The 17,686-nt window shown below is 37.9% G+C and overlaps 1 protein-coding gene across 11 annotated transcripts in view; it reads left to right on the forward strand.

Annotated features, from left to right (window-relative positions):
- The window catches only part of PLEKHG7 (pleckstrin homology and RhoGEF domain containing G7), a 59,215-nt gene that overhangs the window by 39,418 nt on the left and 2,111 nt on the right, over window positions 1–17,686 (forward strand). For 10 of the 11 annotated variants that reach the window (XM_025040979.1, XM_025040978.1, XM_015598574.2 and 7 more), the window contains 5 exons: window positions 4,455–4,629; window positions 6,167–6,282; window positions 6,640–6,733; window positions 12,035–12,114; window positions 14,023–14,176. In XM_025040979.1, the coding sequence (XP_024896747.1) occupies window positions 4,455–4,629; window positions 6,167–6,282; window positions 6,640–6,733; window positions 12,035–12,114; window positions 14,023–14,176 (619 nt within the window). Of the gene's footprint in view, window positions 1–4,454; window positions 4,630–6,166; window positions 6,283–6,639; window positions 6,734–8,000; window positions 9,859–12,034; window positions 12,115–14,022; window positions 14,177–17,686 lie in introns of those variants that run through there. The other variant, XM_015598577.2, reaches the window with a different exon arrangement.

Consider the following 17,686-nt stretch of genomic DNA (forward strand, 5'->3'; position numbering starts at 1 on the left):
AATAATTATAATTAGTAATAATAAAGGTGATTGATTCTCAAACCCTTGCTACAACCGGGTACTACATTGTATGCTGGTCATCTATGAACTCTTTGTTTACACAATAACCCTATGGGATTTTATATTACCCCCAATTTTCAAAAGTTTAGACAAATTAGGCAATTCAGTGAAACGTACTGTTGTTCAGGGGTGGGCAGAAGTAGGATTTGAATTAGGACCTGTCTGAAGCTGACTTATTCTCCAACTATGGTCTGATATAAACCCTGTTGTTGAAGAACTTAAATCTGTGTCTTATTATGGGCTGTCTGAAGTTGGGCTATGAATGCACTGAGATGAATTTACCCTCCACATCATGTGGGGCTGGGCTTAATTAATGTCGGTACATCATGTTGTGTACCTTGATAGGAGTAGAATTCTCCCTGCTCTTTCAGAGACAGTTAAAATAATGCAGAGAAAGAGACTAGGACTTTGTATCAGGTCTCTTCACGGGGTTCAATCTACCAGATGCCATGTTCAAAGATTGGTTATAAGAATGCTCAATGATTTCAGTGAGAACCTCACCAAAGAAATAGGAAATATAAAAATGGAGACAGAAAACATAATAAAAAACCAGTCAGAAATGAAGTATACAATAACTGAAATAAAGACGACATTAGAGTGAACCAACGGTATATTAGATGAAGCGGAGAATCAAATCAGTGATTTGGAAGATAAAGTAGCAAAAATATCCAATCAGAAGAGCAACAAGAAAAAAATCCAAAATAATGAAGATAATTTGAGGGGCCTCTGAGACAACATCAAGCATAACAACATTCACATCATAGACCAGAGGAAAACAGAGAGAGCAAGGAATTAAAAACCTATTTGAAGAAATAATGATGGACGACTTCCCTAGCCTGGTGAAGGAAATAGACATACTAGCCTGGAAAGCACAGAGAGTCCCAAACAAGATAGACCCAAAGAAATACACACCAAGACACATCATAATTAAAATGCCAAAGGTTAAAGACAAAGAGAGAATCTAAAAAGCAGCAAGAGAAAAGCCATTAGTTATCTACAAGGAGGCTCTTATAAGACTGTCAGCTGATTTCTCAAGAGAAACATTACAGGTCAGTAGGGATTGACACGAAACAGTCAAAGTAAGGAAAAGCAAAGATCTACAACCAAGATTACTTTGCCCAGCAAAGCTATCATTTAGACTAGGACAGATAAAGAGCTTCCCAGACAAGAAAAAGTTAAAGGAGTTCATCACCACCAAATCAATATTATAAGAAATGTTAAAGGGACTTCTTTACTTCTTCACCTCTTTCTCCCAGCTCCCCAACTTCCCTCCCTTCTCGCTATCATCAGATTGTCTTCTATATTTGTGAAAAAAAAATTCTTTAAACATTCCACCAAACTACTGAGGTGGTTACTCTTGTTATCCACATGTCACAGATGAGATTTAGAGATTATTAATAAATTCCCTAAGATTTCAAGAATATGGGCTGCCCCAGCCTGATGTTACATCCTACCAGGACAAATATATGAGAAGAACATTTTTATTTGGGCCTCTGAATTCCTTTTACTATTCCCTTAAACACTTGGAATATTTACTATAAAACAAAAGCAACCTCCATTGATTAGACCCATCCATAAAATGGCTTTTATGTCCAACTTCCCTTGACAGAGATGTTCTTTTTTCTCCTAATGGACCTGAAAAAGCTAAAGCCAATAGAGTGATGAAACAAAAGCTTTTACTACTTTTAGAATCATTGAATATCTTTTTCGTCTCTTCTGAGGCCTTCTGAAACAATAAAAGCTTCTAATAATTCCTGCCTGGATCCTTATCTCTATTTACCACTGATGCTTCTTGCTTGATTGAAGTCTGGTGTAAATTGAGTGTTTTCACATTTACCCTGAATACCAGAGGGTGCTGGCAGCCAAAGCTGTTTTCTATGGCATGGAAATTTGGGACAGTGGCTGTGTATTTTGAGAGAATACCCAACTGCTGCTGAGAAATCTGTTACTGGACCTCCCAGACACCTGAGCTGGAATGCTGCTGCCAATAAGTGAGTCAGCATGGAAATCAGCCACTAAGACGACAGACTAAGGCCCCTTCACACCTCTTCTTTACACTTCTTACCACTCCCAGCCTCTCCACATCTGTATTTCCTGCTTCCTTCTCCATTCCTTCCAACTTTGATGGGAATCCCAGCCACTTTGAGCTGGATGAGAACTTGGAGGTGACCTACTGCCTTCCACCAAGAGGAATCTGAAGTATGGAGAAAGAGAGGTAGTCCACCTCAGCAAGCCTTAAAGCCTGGCTTCTAAAGCTCCATCTACCATGAACCCTTGCGCTCACTTTCATGACCTGCCTTCTGTATATAGAAAAGTGAAAAAGATCAACAGAATTTCTGTGAGGAAGAACATTGGATGTTTTCAGAAGAAATACTTCAATAAAGTTCCTGGTGCAGGAGGGTGAAACCCCCAAGGATACAGTCAAGCTGTGAAAAACAAGTGCAAATTGCTAAGCATGAGGCCAAAAGAGAAAGGGAGAAGAGTTGGAAGGGGAGAGGGAAAGGAAAAGCTTTCTCTTTCTAAAGAAGAGAATGGAGACTAGACTTTGGGTAGTAAGCACATAATAGAGTACACAGATGTTATATTATTATATTGTTGTACACCGGAAATGTATATAATGTTATTAACCAATGTTACCCTCAATACATTTAATAATAAAAAAATAATTAGAAAGAAAGAGAATGAAGCCATAAAAGGGGGGGGGGCTGTGAGATGTGAATTTGACCCCTCCTGAACAACCCAAAATCTTCAGTAAAATAAACATATACACTCATAAAACATTTGTCATGAGTGGGATTACAGTGGAAACCAACATAAAAAAATAATCAAAGGGCTAAGTTTGACATTTGGCCCGAGCTGTTCAGGGAAGAAACAGTGTGCGTACGTGCAAAAGTGTAGGGGCCAGAGGAAGCCATAAGAATCTCACCCTCTCACTGAGTTTGTAAATATCTAAGGGAGGGCTTTGGATTTGGTGGGGGTTTGAGTCAATTGTACCTAGATCTCCAAAATGCGAAGGCCAACATCTGGGCATAAAGATATATGAAGCTATCTTTGGGGAAGCAGAGGGAGCCTTCCACAATGTAATTTCGCTAACCTAAGGCTGGCCCTGAGGGTCTGGGTCACGAAGCAGAGGAGATAACCTGGCCCAGGACTGAGCATGAAAGACAGAAAAGAGGCAGTAGTCTGTACTAAGAAAATCATTTAGTGCAAAAGCAGGACTTCTTTACAGCTGAACTCAAGTGTGGGTAGGTGGGAGAAGAGAACAGGAAGAGAACACACACTCCAAAAATACTTCTTGATGAACCTGTGTGCATAGTAGCCAGAGACCTAGCTCCACAAGTCAGGTGTCACGTGTGTAAAAGCCAAGGACCCTCAGGTTCAAGACAGTGTTGAATTCAAAGAAACAGTCCAGCAGATGAAACAAATTTATGAACTATTCTCATGTTTACTTGTTTCTCAAATACCATTTATGGAAATCCAATATATATTCCATAGCAATACTTGCTACAATTCTTTTTCCTGTTTTCCTCAGGGTTTGCACACCCTGCAACTGCCTCTTTGTCCAAACTCTCCTTGTTGAAAATTATCTGTGTCTTTATCCCTCTCCTCTCTCCTCTCTGCTCTCTAGCATGTAGATCGATTTAGCCTCTTCAACTTTTATTTTTATTTTCTTATATTATTCTGATTTCCTTCAACAAAGGAGAATCAAGGACCTAATTCAACAAGAAAAATCCTTTCTTTTTCCTTCTACCCCACCAATGTTGATTTGCAATTCTCCTAACTGTGCAGCACAACAAGGATGGGAACAGAGCTGGAAAAATCATAAATCTCCCCCTCAGAGCCAAGGGGGAAACTAAACTCTCAAATGAGAAGGGTAAACAAGGCTGGAGCACACATATTAACACATCTTCTCACTGCCACTGATGGAACATGCATTCTCCAGGGGATTTAACAAATTTTAAACTTTTCCCATGCCTTTAAATCCTGATAAATTTCCCCATTTAGGAGGACTTAGTGGTGATGTTATTGGTGATGCTGACCGCTGCTTCATTACCATACTGGGAAGGTGAGACATCTGAAGAAGGATTCTCTCATTTCTTTCATTGGGAAGTAACAGTGTTAGTCAGCAAAATTCAATAATACTTCTTAACCACATCTAAGAAACCCATTTCAGACTCTGAATTTGGCACTGGTAGACAGATGCTTGCTAAAGACAATTTAATATGGGAATTTCAAAAGCAAATTCTCCTCTGTAGCTTATAAATTTTCCCAGCAAGCCCACAGTTGCATTATGTCACTACTTTATAAAATCCCTAAGAGTTTCTCATGTCCAGGCTTCTCAAGGCCTTGATAGGAGAAGTGATATTCTGAATGTCTGCTTTTGCCTTCCCCAGTGGTGTGAGCAAAATGAACAGTGCAGACGCCTTCACCTGCCTGAGCTGCTAGTGGCCCCACTACACAGGCTGACTCGATACCCCTTGTTGCTGAAGAATATCTGGAAAAGGAGTACAGACTCTACTGAGAAAATCATGATCTACTCCATCAAGGAAAAGGTGGAAAAGTCGATCCGTAAGTCTCTGAGATAAGGGACCCCGAGCTCCAGTAGAAGCTTAATCAAAGAGTTGGTGGGGGGGGCCTTCTGGCCACCAGGAACGATCTGGGCTTCCATCTTAGAAGGTAATTCCAGTGCGTTGAGGTCATGGTCTGGGAAATGTGGATTTGAGTTTGAGGGAATTGTATATCAAACACACACAAAACAATGGGCTCCAGTCACATCCTGGTGAACCCTATGAGAACTCTACCACCGAGTTTACGCAGGACGTGGCTATCTCCAAAGTTTTCAGATGTGAGTTCAGGCAGGAAAAGTTCTACTTCCCAGATGATTGAAGGCACTTTGTTTTTAACATCCCCACTGAGCCCAAACACAAAGCACATGGGAATAAACACCATGGGAAGCCTTTCCGGAGGACAAATTACTATTCATCATTTTTTTTCGGTCACTGAAATCCAGGGCCAATCTAAAATTAATGCCAACTGCAATCTTTAAAACTGAAATTTGGGAATAGGAACAGAGCAAGCCCTGTGACGACTTAAGTTTATCTGAGTAGCTCTGTAAAATGGAATCCAAAGAATTTTGTGATATATGCCCATAAGGCAAGATTTCCTGGGAGCGTCAAAGGGAACAAGTCAAAGCTATGATTATCAGCTGCGAAGAATGATATGTCTTTCTTTTACAAGTTTAAAAGTAAAATGACCATCCAGTTGGGAGTTTCTTTCCTCTTTTTAAAGCTTTTGTTCAAATTCTAAAATGATCCAAGGAACTAAAATTAAGCTTATCAAATGAATAAGACAAAAATTTAATTAAAAGCAGAGTTTTTAAAACTTTCAGAGTAATTTTGAAGATTATTAGTCATTTTGATAGGTTTTTGAGGAAGAGAATAACATCTCTTCTGAGAATTTCTTAATAAAATATGGATTTTCATTGTTGGGGGAAGAGATCCTTGTGGCCTTCCTTTAAGTCTATGAGCTTAAAGATGATAAATTCTCAAGGATTCTCCTAACCATGTGATTCTGTGGGCCTATGCCTTGCCCTTCATGTTCCTAAAAATCATTTAAAAACCTCAGTAGAATATGTTATTAGAAAATATTGGAACATTAATACAAACCGTAAGAAGAGAAAATGTTTTCACCAAAAAAAATAATTATCCTTACCATAAAGGAAATGCATGTTTTATGATTAAGACAAAAATACATGTTCGTTTTAGTTAGTCTGATTTTTTTCATCTTCTAATTATAGGCCATGTTGTATGGGGAATAAGAGAAAGCTACAAAGGACATTATTTGTATTATTTAAATAAAATTGCGCAATACATTTCCAACCTACTGAATTAAATTATTTAAGCTTCATTTTTCTCTGCAAGAGACTAATTCCAAATTAGTGGGTTTTTCTAAGACATTTAGACTGCAAACAATATGTTAAATGAACCTAAAGTATGGTTTTACTACAGGGGCGGTATCTCTAAGTGATTACTGTGCATCTTGGTTAAAATTTATACTGTAATGTCACGTGAATTCAAAAGTATATTTAATGTGTCTTGTTTTTCAGGGGATCTTGAAGGAAAAGTGAAGTGGCTTGACAATTTCCAAAAATTTAGACACCTACAGGAGATTATAGTGTGGCCTCCGCTTTGGGATAGAGATAAAAGGTTTTTCATTCCAGAGGTACAAAACGGATCAATTAAGACTTATATTCCTTTCCAGAAGTCTGGCATTCAGGTGGAAATAGACTAGTCTTTCAAGGTGCCCAGCTGTCCACTTGAAAAATAAATCTAGTTTTGTGAACAAGAAGTAAAGCCTTCTTTCACGTGGCATTGTATGTAGGGAGGCTGACGTCATCACGCCATTCTTGGGGTGGTCCTTCTGAGAGGTTTTCCCATTCTTTCCCATTCTTGTGTCCATCTACTGGCATTTCTAAATGTCCTGATCTTAATAGATAAAGCATATTGCCCCAGCTGCTGGAACAGGTTCTCTTCCAATCACTAACAACCTCTCTTTGATTTTTCTCCCCTGTTTCTCAAGTGCCTGAAACACATTTTTAAAGAACACATGGCAGAAAGCATCCTGTCACCGACCAACAGACACCTTCTCTATGAGGGAAAATTAACTCTTGCAGGTAAATAATTGCTTCCTTTAAAAACTCAACATCTTTGCTTCCTTGTAACGCGTCCAATTGCTGCTAATTGAAGGGTGGGAAGAATTGCATTTGCCTATGGGAGATGTGAATCACAGAACATCCTGTGGAGTCAGGCAGACACAAGCTTAATCAAAGATTTCACAATATAACTAGCTATGTGTCCTCCATTTTCTCTCTGTAAAATGGGATAACTATATCTATCTTGTTGTTAAAATGAAATAACACACACGAAGTGCTTAGCTCAAGGTCTGGAACATAATACACAGTCTGTCAGCTGTTATCATCATTTTACTACTCCAATGAGCTAGGCAATCATCTTGTCAGTGTTGACTTGAACCTGTTATGTAAAACGTGTTGTGCTAGGTGGGTACCATTGGAGGATATGGAATTATTATTCTGTATAATCTTTGACCCTCTAGTTGGGAAGCTCTGCCATCATGAGCAGACCTGCAAGTTAAGTTGAGAATGAAAGAGGGTCTGTGAAGCTGGAGTACCCAGAAAAGCCTTCATGTGGTTCATGAGACTAGAGGTAGGCTTGGGGGATACAAAGATGGAGATCAGTAAAGGACAACCCAGATGAAGACTATAGCAGGAGAAAAGTACTGGAGGCAGAAGCCACATCAGAGAATAAGCTCTGCTAGAGTGGTGAAGAGGGCAAGCCTTGAAGGTTGACTGCCAGATCATGTCCTGGCTCAGCATTTTCTATCTGTGTAACCTTAGGCCAGTTATGGTAATTTCCCCTCTTTGTTGTGAGGATTAAATGAGCTAATGGATGTACAAGGATTTGAAAGAATGGTTGGCACAGAATCAGTGTTCAATAAATATTATGATCAGAAAGGACTGGCTGGAGAAACAAGATTTGCATTCATTCATCTATTCATTTCTGCACAAAATCTTGATTGGATATCTACTACGTGTGAAGCCCTGTAGGGTGTGAGGTTTCCTATTTATGGTAGTGTGAGATCTGGTGAGGAGTTCCAGGCAACAACTCCTTATTCAATACACATTTGCTGAGAATCTGCCATATGTTAGGTGTAGCATAAGATGATAGGTTGGGACATAACCCCCACCTGGCAATGGCTGACGGGGAAAGATAGACACACCCAGCATTTTCCATCGAAGGACTTTTTCATGCATTTTTCTTCTTCTAGTGACTTATACAGAGAAGTTAAATTTAATCCCATGTTATAAATGAGAAATCTGAGGCCCAGGGAGTTTCCATGTCATGCTCGGGGGTACCTGACAGGTTAACAACAGAGTCCAGGACCAAGCCAGGCTGCCTCAGTTTATGGAATGGCACCAGCTTCTTTGGAAGGCAAACAGGGGGACCCAGACAGGAAATTGCCAACAAGTGATAGGCTTAAAAGTTGAAGAAGGAGTTATTAGAAGCAATGGACAAAATGGATTTAGAGGAGGAGACCAAAGCAGAGACCTGCCCGGAAGCTCCACAGTGAAGCCAGGTGAGACAAGAAGAGCTGAGCCTGTGTTTCTCAACCATTCTTAACCTACAGACCACCACCCTCCCACTTTCGTTTGGAAAAATAGCAATTTTAAATTTTCTTTGATGTTATTCACAATTTCAAAAATAATTATATGTTGTGGCAATGCCAAATCAAAGTAATAAAGCAAAACACGGCTCTTCATTCAAACATGTCTTTCCTGCCAAAACTGGCTTCCACGTGGAATTATGAGATTTTTATTTACTTCTTCTTTCTATCTATGAACTTTCCAACACTGTGAGATGCGCTGGCCTATCCTAAAATGTTAGAAATGGGCATAGATAGAAAAGGATGAATGTGAGAGATATCTCAAAATAGGAGGATTTTATACTTGACAAAATGGTTAAAAAAAAAAATAGATCGACACCTTTGAGTGTTCTAATCTATGTGTCTGAAAGATTGGTCAATCACACAGAAGGTGATAGAGTAAGTGGGTCAGGAAGTCAGTCTTAGGTTTCAGGTGTGGGCATGGTGAGAAGCCGTGTGCAAGTTGGATGAACATGACAATGACCATCTCTCGGTGAAAAGCCATGTCAGGGGTTTATTCACAGGTCACATGGCAGTGGGGTGCTTGTCATGGAAGCGTACATGAGGAGACCGGCCTAAGAAGGAGTCTAATTTTTCAGAAAAAGTTTCCTGTAGAGTTAAATGTGGTAGAATGTGGATGAGCTACACAAATGTCACTAACACAAGGCATTTGTTTAATGGCATTTGCTGTGTTCATCAAGTCCCATCAGAGAAGAGGCACCATTTAGTTATATCAAGTCAAATTTAAAGTCATTGGGACTTTGACTCAGTTGGCATGGAGATGCTGTGGGGGTGGGGATAACAGTGTTAGAAGAAACAGGACATCATTTTAAATGGAAAAACACTGGACCAAGAATCAGGGAATCTAGCTCCAATTGCAGACTTTGGGAAAATTTTTTAATTTCCCTTCATCTCTTCTGTAAATATTATTGATGGTGGTGATGATGATGATGATGACAATGATGATGATACCTAACATTTGTATATTTTGTTTCAACATTTTTTCTAGCTTTAAAAACTGCACTGTTATAAACAAATAAGTATATTTTCTCATTCCCAGAAAGTACAAATTTTCATAACTTTTGGAGCATGACCAACTTCCCACTGGAATTCATTCCAGCATATCTTTCACACATGTGTTGCTCCCCACAGATTAGTATTTCTAATTAGAAAAATGAGTAAGGTGCAGACAAATATGATGGTCCAACAGCTGTAACACCTAAAGAACACGTATTGTTCAAGTTACTGCAGAACTAGAATAAGTCAGCAATTTCGCTCTGCTCTTTAACAGTGCAATGAAAATCCCACAGTCTAGATTCCATGAGAAAAAAATACCTAGTCAAGATAGAACTGCACAAATCTGTAAGTCTCATATCTGGTTCTGTAACAGTTAGCTAAGCAGAATTTCAGACTCGCAAGGTTCATTGGTTAAGTCTAATAAAATTATTTGATTAAAGTTTTTCACTGGGCTAATAATAGCTTCAAATTTCTGGGATAATAAATGTGAAGAGTCTGACTTTACGCTTACAATCTCCCTCCTTAGTCATCCTCTTTCATATCTACTTTTTAGCACTATCAGTTTCTGAATTTATCTTATTTTAAATCTTGTTTACATGTTCATTATGTGTCTGCTCTCACTAGAAATAAAACTCTTTGAAGGCAGAGATTCTATCTTAATTATTGACACATAGCAGGTGCTTAATATTTGTTGACTGCTTGATGGGACACTAGGGCCTCAATAAATGGTAGGTAAAATAATCATTACTTCCTAAAATAAAGTCTAGGACACAAATAATCTAGCTCACTGACTATTTGTTAAAATAAAATAGTTAAAATTATCAGGAGAAAACAAAACTGTTTCATTTTGACAGTCATTAACCTAATTTATATATGAGTGGCAGAGGTTGGGGAAAACAACATTTAACAGGTCCTGAAGGTCTAGTTTTGTCCAAATATCCCATTCCTAACGTTATGTATGTATTAGGATATTGGTTCAGCCACTGGAGACAGAGAGAGATAATAATCACTTAGGTAGATGTTTATTTTTCTCCCATGTAAAGGTTGAGTTCTGCTGTGACAGCCCTCCTCCATGGAGTGATTAGAGACCCAGGTTTCTTCTGGGGTTTTTTTTCTGCCATTCCTGGGGTATTGCTTTCTTCTCTGAGGCTGAAGATGAGTTCACCAGTGTGACTAGCTGGTAGGAAGGAAAAAAAAGTGAGCAGGAGAGCAAAGCCCTGCTTTTTAAGGATATGACTCAGAAATTGCACACTTTCGCTCATATTCCATTGATCAGAATTTAATCACTTGATCATATTTAGCTACCAAAAAAAGCTGAGAGCTGTACTATTTATTTGCAGTAAAACTGTACCCACAAAAAATTCAGAAATTCCATTACTACAAAAGAAGGGGTGAATGGTTTTTGAGGGACAATCAGAAAGTTTTGCCATAGCCTCATTTGCAAAGAATAAATGAATTTCTAGTAATGATAAAACACAATGTTTTAAAAAACATTCAAGGATGATTCAAGATTGAATAAAATATCTAATTTCTTCTCTACACAAATATGGAATCTTTTCTCTATACTTAAAGGGGAGGAAATAGACATGACTCCTAAATATTTTATCTATTAATTTAAACTTTGCCACCTAGTTTCCAGGGGTAAAAGTATATGAGGAAAACTTTCTAGAATAATATAAATAAATAAAGAAGAATAATAAAAAATATTTACTGAGTTTTCTTATATTTATTTTAAGCACCTATCACAGACTGCCTCTAAATAGACTGCCTTTTTCTCTGAAATCACTTAAATTTAACCATTTTTCTTCTAATTTCTAAAGAGTAAAATTAGAGAGAGAGATATCTTATTCTAATATTTGATTTCTCTTCTACTAACCCTTTCCTAGAGAAAAGCCTATTTGCCTTATGTTGCTATCAAAAAAGTTTATAAATATAAAGTTACATGGAGAATATTTAAACATTAGAGACACACTGTAAAACTTGAGAAAGAAGAAGTTTAAATAACTCTTAATCAGCTAAGGCCACCTTACCAAAACATCATAGATTTGGTGGATTAAACAACAGAAATTTATTTCTCACAGTTCTGGAAGCTGGAAGTCCAAGATCACATAGCCTCCCAATTCGGTTTCTGCTGAGAACTCTCTTCCCAGCTTACACATGGCCACCTTCTCAGTGTCCACATGTGGCTTTCTCTATGATGTTTCTTCTTATGATGCCACTAATCCTATTGGATCAGGGCTCCACTCCTATGCTTTCATTTATTCTTAATTATTTCCTTATTCCAAATACAGCCATATTGGGGGGTTAGGATGTCAACATATGAATTGAGGAGTGGGACATAATTTAGTCCAGAGCAATGGCAAATGCTCTTTTTCTGGTTATGTCTACCTTTGCCAATGACCACCTAGATGAGTCAAGAGGCAAAAATGCTGTACGTTCAACATCTTAGTCGAAACCATTACAAATATTATACAAGTCATCTTAGACCCACATGAAATGCATCATGCATACAATGTCTTTAAAGTCATGAGCTTGGGCTCTTATCAAGTCTCTGCTTCAAGAAGAAATCAGTCCAACAGTAGTGCAGTTTTCTGACCCACGTCTTAGGAGCGCCCTGAGCTACCAGCCTGGTATGCCAGGATTCCTGGCCTGTTTTGTTTTCTGAGAGATTCTTTCGTCTAAAAAAACCTTCTGCTTACTATTTCCAACCCCAATTTCACCTTCTTTCTTTCCTCAGAAAGTACCAGATTCCTAGATGTTTATCTGTTTCTCTTTGATGATTTCCTCTTAGTTACGAAAACTAAGCGCAACAAAAAGGTAAAATGCTGCTATTTTTAAATAAGTCTGCTAAATAAGTTTAGAACTATTTCCAAAAATGTTGTGTTAAAAAAAATAAGAAATTCTTATACATCAAATTGAGAGATTCATCCTCTAAAAAAATGGAGACATTATAAAATATTGGCTTTTTCAGTCATATAGTTCTGAAGTAAAAAATAACAATAATGAAAGCAAGTTACATTTCTTAAGAATGTCAAAGGACACGTACATTTTTAGAATAACAGCCTGTACACTTTCAAGGTAAGTCCCAGAAGCCACAGGATTTTATTCCTGACCTGCCTAAGCAAGTGAAACCAAAATTCTTTTGTTCATATTGGCCCTTTCATCATCCAAATTGTCCACCACAATGAAAGCTGCCAAAGTGGGGGAACTCTCTAAACTGTCTGCTGCCATGTGCCCAGGTGATATCCACCACTCCTTCTGATTTAAAAGCTCACATCATTCCTGGAAAATAATGATTTGGGGGCACGGTGGAGGAAGCCCTGATCTCGTGGTATCCACCCGGATGTAAGAACGGCAACAGCCAAACAAATGTATAGCTGGCATCACAGACAAAATGAGTCACTTGGAGTTAAAGCCACAAAATCTCTTCTGAAAACAGGGATTTTTCCCATTACTTACGTATTAATGGCTACTGCTATTGTTGTATCATGGTCCACTAAAGGCTTTCTATCTTAATTTCCCATGTCACAGTCTGTCCCCTGAAAGGTATAAAGAAGTGGTATCATGAAGAGAGGGTCTTCTGTAAGGCACTCAGGCACCTGTCTTAGAGGTGGGAGGAATAGCTCAATATGTCTTAAGCCATCAGAGATATCTAATGTTGTTTCATTCACCCACTTCTTTGCCAGATGACTAGCTTTACACAGATGCAAGATCATGAGACTAGATATCTCATATCTTTTAATAACCTGAGCTTCTGGATGGCATGTTGGTTAGTTGAGCTAAATAATTTAAGGATTTTTAAGCAATAAAATAGACACTCATTAATCTGTGAATAGTTGAATGATCATTGGAAAGGAAGTAGCTAGTGGAGAATATTAAGAATCACAGGTTTGAAACTTGAATGGCCTCTTCTCTTAAGCTATCCAGACTAGCATGTCTGAACAGCTCAGGCTCTGAAAATCTCTATCCCTTCCAAAAGCTTGACACTAAGCACAGCTAATTTCCTTTCAAATAATGACTCAAACCTGAGTTAAAGGTGGCCCACATTCACCATATTATAAGGTAATATTCTGGTTTCATGCTTCACAACTTGATCCCAAAATAAGAAATGTTACGTTTTAAATCCTTCCTTAAATTACTCTGTCTAGTAAATCTGGAGAGTTTTGTTGACTTCATAGGCACAAAAATAACCACCCAGAGAAGACATGGGGTTTTACTTATTTTGGAAGAGGGAAAAAAAAGAATGCTATCTGTTTTAAATTTGTCTTTGCAATTTAATGCACCTGTTTTTAAAAATTCAACATCTTATATATTCAAAATAATTTCAATTATTTATAAATTATAGAGCATGGAATCTATTTCAAGTTTAGTATTTGATCCCATGACAGAGTTGGCCAAAAAAATGAGGCTCCCCTTTCTCATTCATCTCAGTACTGTAGAGAAATACTGGAAATGAAGAATTTCCCACTGATGTGATAGTGATTAACATGCTTCCCAATTGTAGATGTCACACATTATTTATTCAGGTAATTAAATTTAGGTATCAGAAAACTGTGCTGCAAATCACTATGTACTTTGAGAAAATGCTTTTCAAGACCGAGAAAGAACAGTAAGCTGGATTTCAAGCAATTGTTTCTAAAAATCAATATGCTTAAGGATACAATTTAGGTATGTGCACCAATGCTTATTTCCTATTAATTGCATTATTTCCCTCTTTAATTTCAGAAAGTTGGAGGTTCAGACAGCAGTTTAATATGTCATTCTCTTACTCCTGAGCTGCAAACAGTAATAAAAGAGGGTGGTTCCTGTACAGTACTCGATCAGCCCATTCCACTCGACAGATTGGTAGTCAAGAGTATTGATCCACTCCATATGTCAGGTACGTGTCAGTTTTCATCATTCAGTTTATCTGTTTGCCATCGCGAAGTTTTATACTGGCCATTTTTGGTAACAGCACATGAATCCAATTTAAGTCTTCATAAAAGACAATACCGAGTTTCTATGCAGCTATATATCATTCAATCCACAAATTCATTATGGAAAAAATGTTGGACTTGGTTTCCAGTGCTTGGATGACCCAGCTCTGCCACTTGCTAGCTATGTGACCATAGGCAAGGAGCTTAAATTTTCTATGCCACAGATTTCTCTTGATAAATAGAGATAGCAATATCTAGATCAGTGGATTGTCAAGAGAATTAAATGAAATAATGTATGTAAAGCACTCAAATGATAGCTATTTTTAGTATGGTTATTACCATTATTAGTACTGTTCCTATTGATAAATCCCTAGTACACCACAATGTGTTATATAAGCCTAAGATATTTTATTATAATAGCTCTATAGAAAGAAATATGCCAGAAATAATCTATCATATCTCTCTCTCTCTCTCTCTCTCTCTCTCTCTCTCTCTCTCTCTCTCTCTCTCTATCATCTACCTACCTACCTATATACATCTGTGTGTGTGTGTATGTATAGGTAGGTAGGTAGGTAGGTAGGTAGGTAGATAGATAGATAGATAGATAGATAGATAGATAGATAGATAGATATCATGGTAAGAAATATATATCATTTTCATTAATTTTTCAAGCATTTCCTGAATGTCTACTGAGAACCAGAACTTCTATGAGTACCCTAGAGTTACAAAGATGACTAAGAAATAGGTCTTGTTCTTGGCAAGCTCTCAAAACAATGAAAGATCAGTTAATTCTGTCACAAAAGCCCTGGCACTGGAGGGACTGAAAGGACATTTCGGTTTCCTCAGTGTTGGGTGGATGTGGCAATGTTCAGAAGGAAGCTGGAGGTCATTCTGCCCTGCATATAGGCTCCTAGGAGACAGCTGAAGCCAGAAGGAAAGGACTGCTTTTCTGTTGCAAGGGAGGAACAGAAACAGAGGGAGAACCACCATTCCCCTCAGTTCCCACCCCAGCAGTCCAGAGCGTTAATGACTGGCATAGGACCCACCCATGGGTAACAACAGCATTACATAGTGAATGAGTGAAGGAGTACACAAACGAATAATAGAAATAGCAAACATTTACATAGTTGTTATGTAACCAAGTTATGTATTTAAATGTTTTACATATGTTAATGGTTACATACTGAATGGTTACAGATTCTCTCCCCAAGATCAGAAGGGCCCCACTAAGAGGGATCTTGCATCCAGAACCAGAATCTTCTGTCTCCTTTTTCTATTCTTTCTACTTCCACTACGATTTACTGAAAAATGACCTGGGCACGCCCCAAGGCCTCTTATACCTGATTCGGCTGGGTCCAGTCACAGCCTCTGTAGGCCAAAGTCTGCATAACCCAGGGAACATTTCGGGAGTGAGTTTTAAAAAAAGGGCATCTCAAGGGAGTAGAATCTTTGCCTGTGAGGATAATATCCCCCACTCTCTACCTGGTGTAAGCCTCCTCCCTGCACGGTAGACGGCAGAGCAATGTAAATGGGAAATACTCAGTATGTGAGGCCCAGAAATCACTTCCTTTTGTTTGTTTTAGTTTACTTTTTCAAAAATGTCATATCAGAGGACATTCTAGGCCAGGAATTTATTCCGTCACTCTAGAGGCCATAGTTAGAAGATTCTGGCATGATAAATGGACCTGAGGGGAGGAAGCTGTCAGAACGCCATGTGGAAGAGTGGCAGCAGCTTGGACTCAGTTCAGCCACAGTCCTGCCAGGTTTAAAAACTGGTTTTTATGGGAAATCTGACATCACTGAATTACCTTGGGAGACGTACGTTTTTTCTCCTCTATTTCTTTTTCTTTTTCATTTTTTTTAATATAAACAGTACTTTTTTAAAACTACATTTTTGTTGTTGTTGTTATTTTTTGATTTGTCACTACCATCTCTCATTTCTGTGTTTTTATGTTTTTCTGATCTATTTTGACTGTTCGGATACAGTCACTGCATGAGGCAGAATAGCTGTAGAGAAAGAGTACAGGACACAAAAAGATGAGACTGAGCTTTGGAGTGACAGAAACCTGGTTTCAAATCCTGACTCTATCATTTACTGTGTGATCTTGGAAAAATTAGTCTAAATCTGTTTCCTCACTTATAATTGGGAATTATCTGACCTATCTTATACGGTTGCTGTGTAGTTTAAATGACACAAAAAGGAAAAAATATAACACAGTGCCCAGTACACAGTAAGCGCTTAATAAATGGTGTCAATTATTATATTATTATTTATCATTGTGATAGAATGTCAGGGGGAAAAGAGCTATTCTTGATCAAAAATTATCTTTTTATTTTATTATACAAACCTAGCCATCCCAGGTCCTTTTGCTTATAAAGCCCCTTATACCAAAGAAATGAGAGATGCCTTGAATAACTAAGAACTAGAGTTATAATTTTTGAGGAAAATGAATTCCAAAATTCAGCCAAGAACAATAACCTGTGATCTTTAAAGCCTCACTTGCCGTAGGGAATTTATAAGAAGAGAAATGGGAGTAAAACAAACATAGCCAGATCTTTTTTTTTCCAAAAAATCGTTTTAACAGGTTTAAGTACTCTCATTTCAAAGAAGCAGGACAGACTTTTATGATATTAACAGACTTTGTTGTCAAAGCATTAGAAATTATGAGGTTTAGATTGGGTGTAACTTGTGGTACTGAAATAGTTCTTGCAGTTAAAAAAATAAAAGTCTCACATTCGCTTTGATTCTGAAATGAGGCCCAACCTGCCTCACTGAATCTTAGTTAAATCCACAAACTCTGACAAATAGAAATAATCACAGTGGACGAGCATCAGCTTAATGATCGGCCAGGTAAAAATAGCGCCCTTCTCCTCTTCTCTGAAACACCTGACCTGATCAGAAGCCAGCCTTGGTTTGGTCTTTTGATTTGTCCCTGAACATAAATTAACTATGGAAAGGACGTGTAGGCTGCAGAATTTTATTCCTTGTGTTGTATTAATAATTCAAGGAAGAAGCTTCCATTTTAAGAGCTTCTGCTGTATAAAAAAGGAATCTCCTCTCTCAATATCACCTGTCATTTCTTTAAGAGACCAGCTTAGGATCGACAGAACTGACTGTTTCTTTTGCAAACACAGAATCTATGCCAACATTTCTTTTTGCTTTCCTTTACACTTCACATATTTTGGTGAATGTTGGATTTTATTTGAGTCAGTTTTTGGCTTTTCTTGGCCTGTTGTGAAGCACTCAGGTGGTTTTGTATCTGTGCCACATCTCAATTTGTTTAGAACCCTTGCTTTGATGTGTCTTTTCTTTATATACAAAAATAAATAAAACACTTAAGAAGGAGTATGGGGGCCAAAAAAAGAAACTATAATTCCATTATTTTCCATGTTTTTATTATCTATCTTATACACACATAAATCTAGCTAATATGCTAATTTATGGTTCCTTGAGGAAGAGCCCATTTTTAGCC

Source organism: Pteropus alecto, unplaced genomic scaffold (assembly GCF_000325575.1).
Source record: "Pteropus alecto unplaced genomic scaffold, ASM32557v1 scaffold76, whole genome shotgun sequence".
NCBI lineage: Eukaryota > Metazoa > Chordata > Mammalia > Chiroptera > Pteropodidae > Pteropus > Pteropus alecto.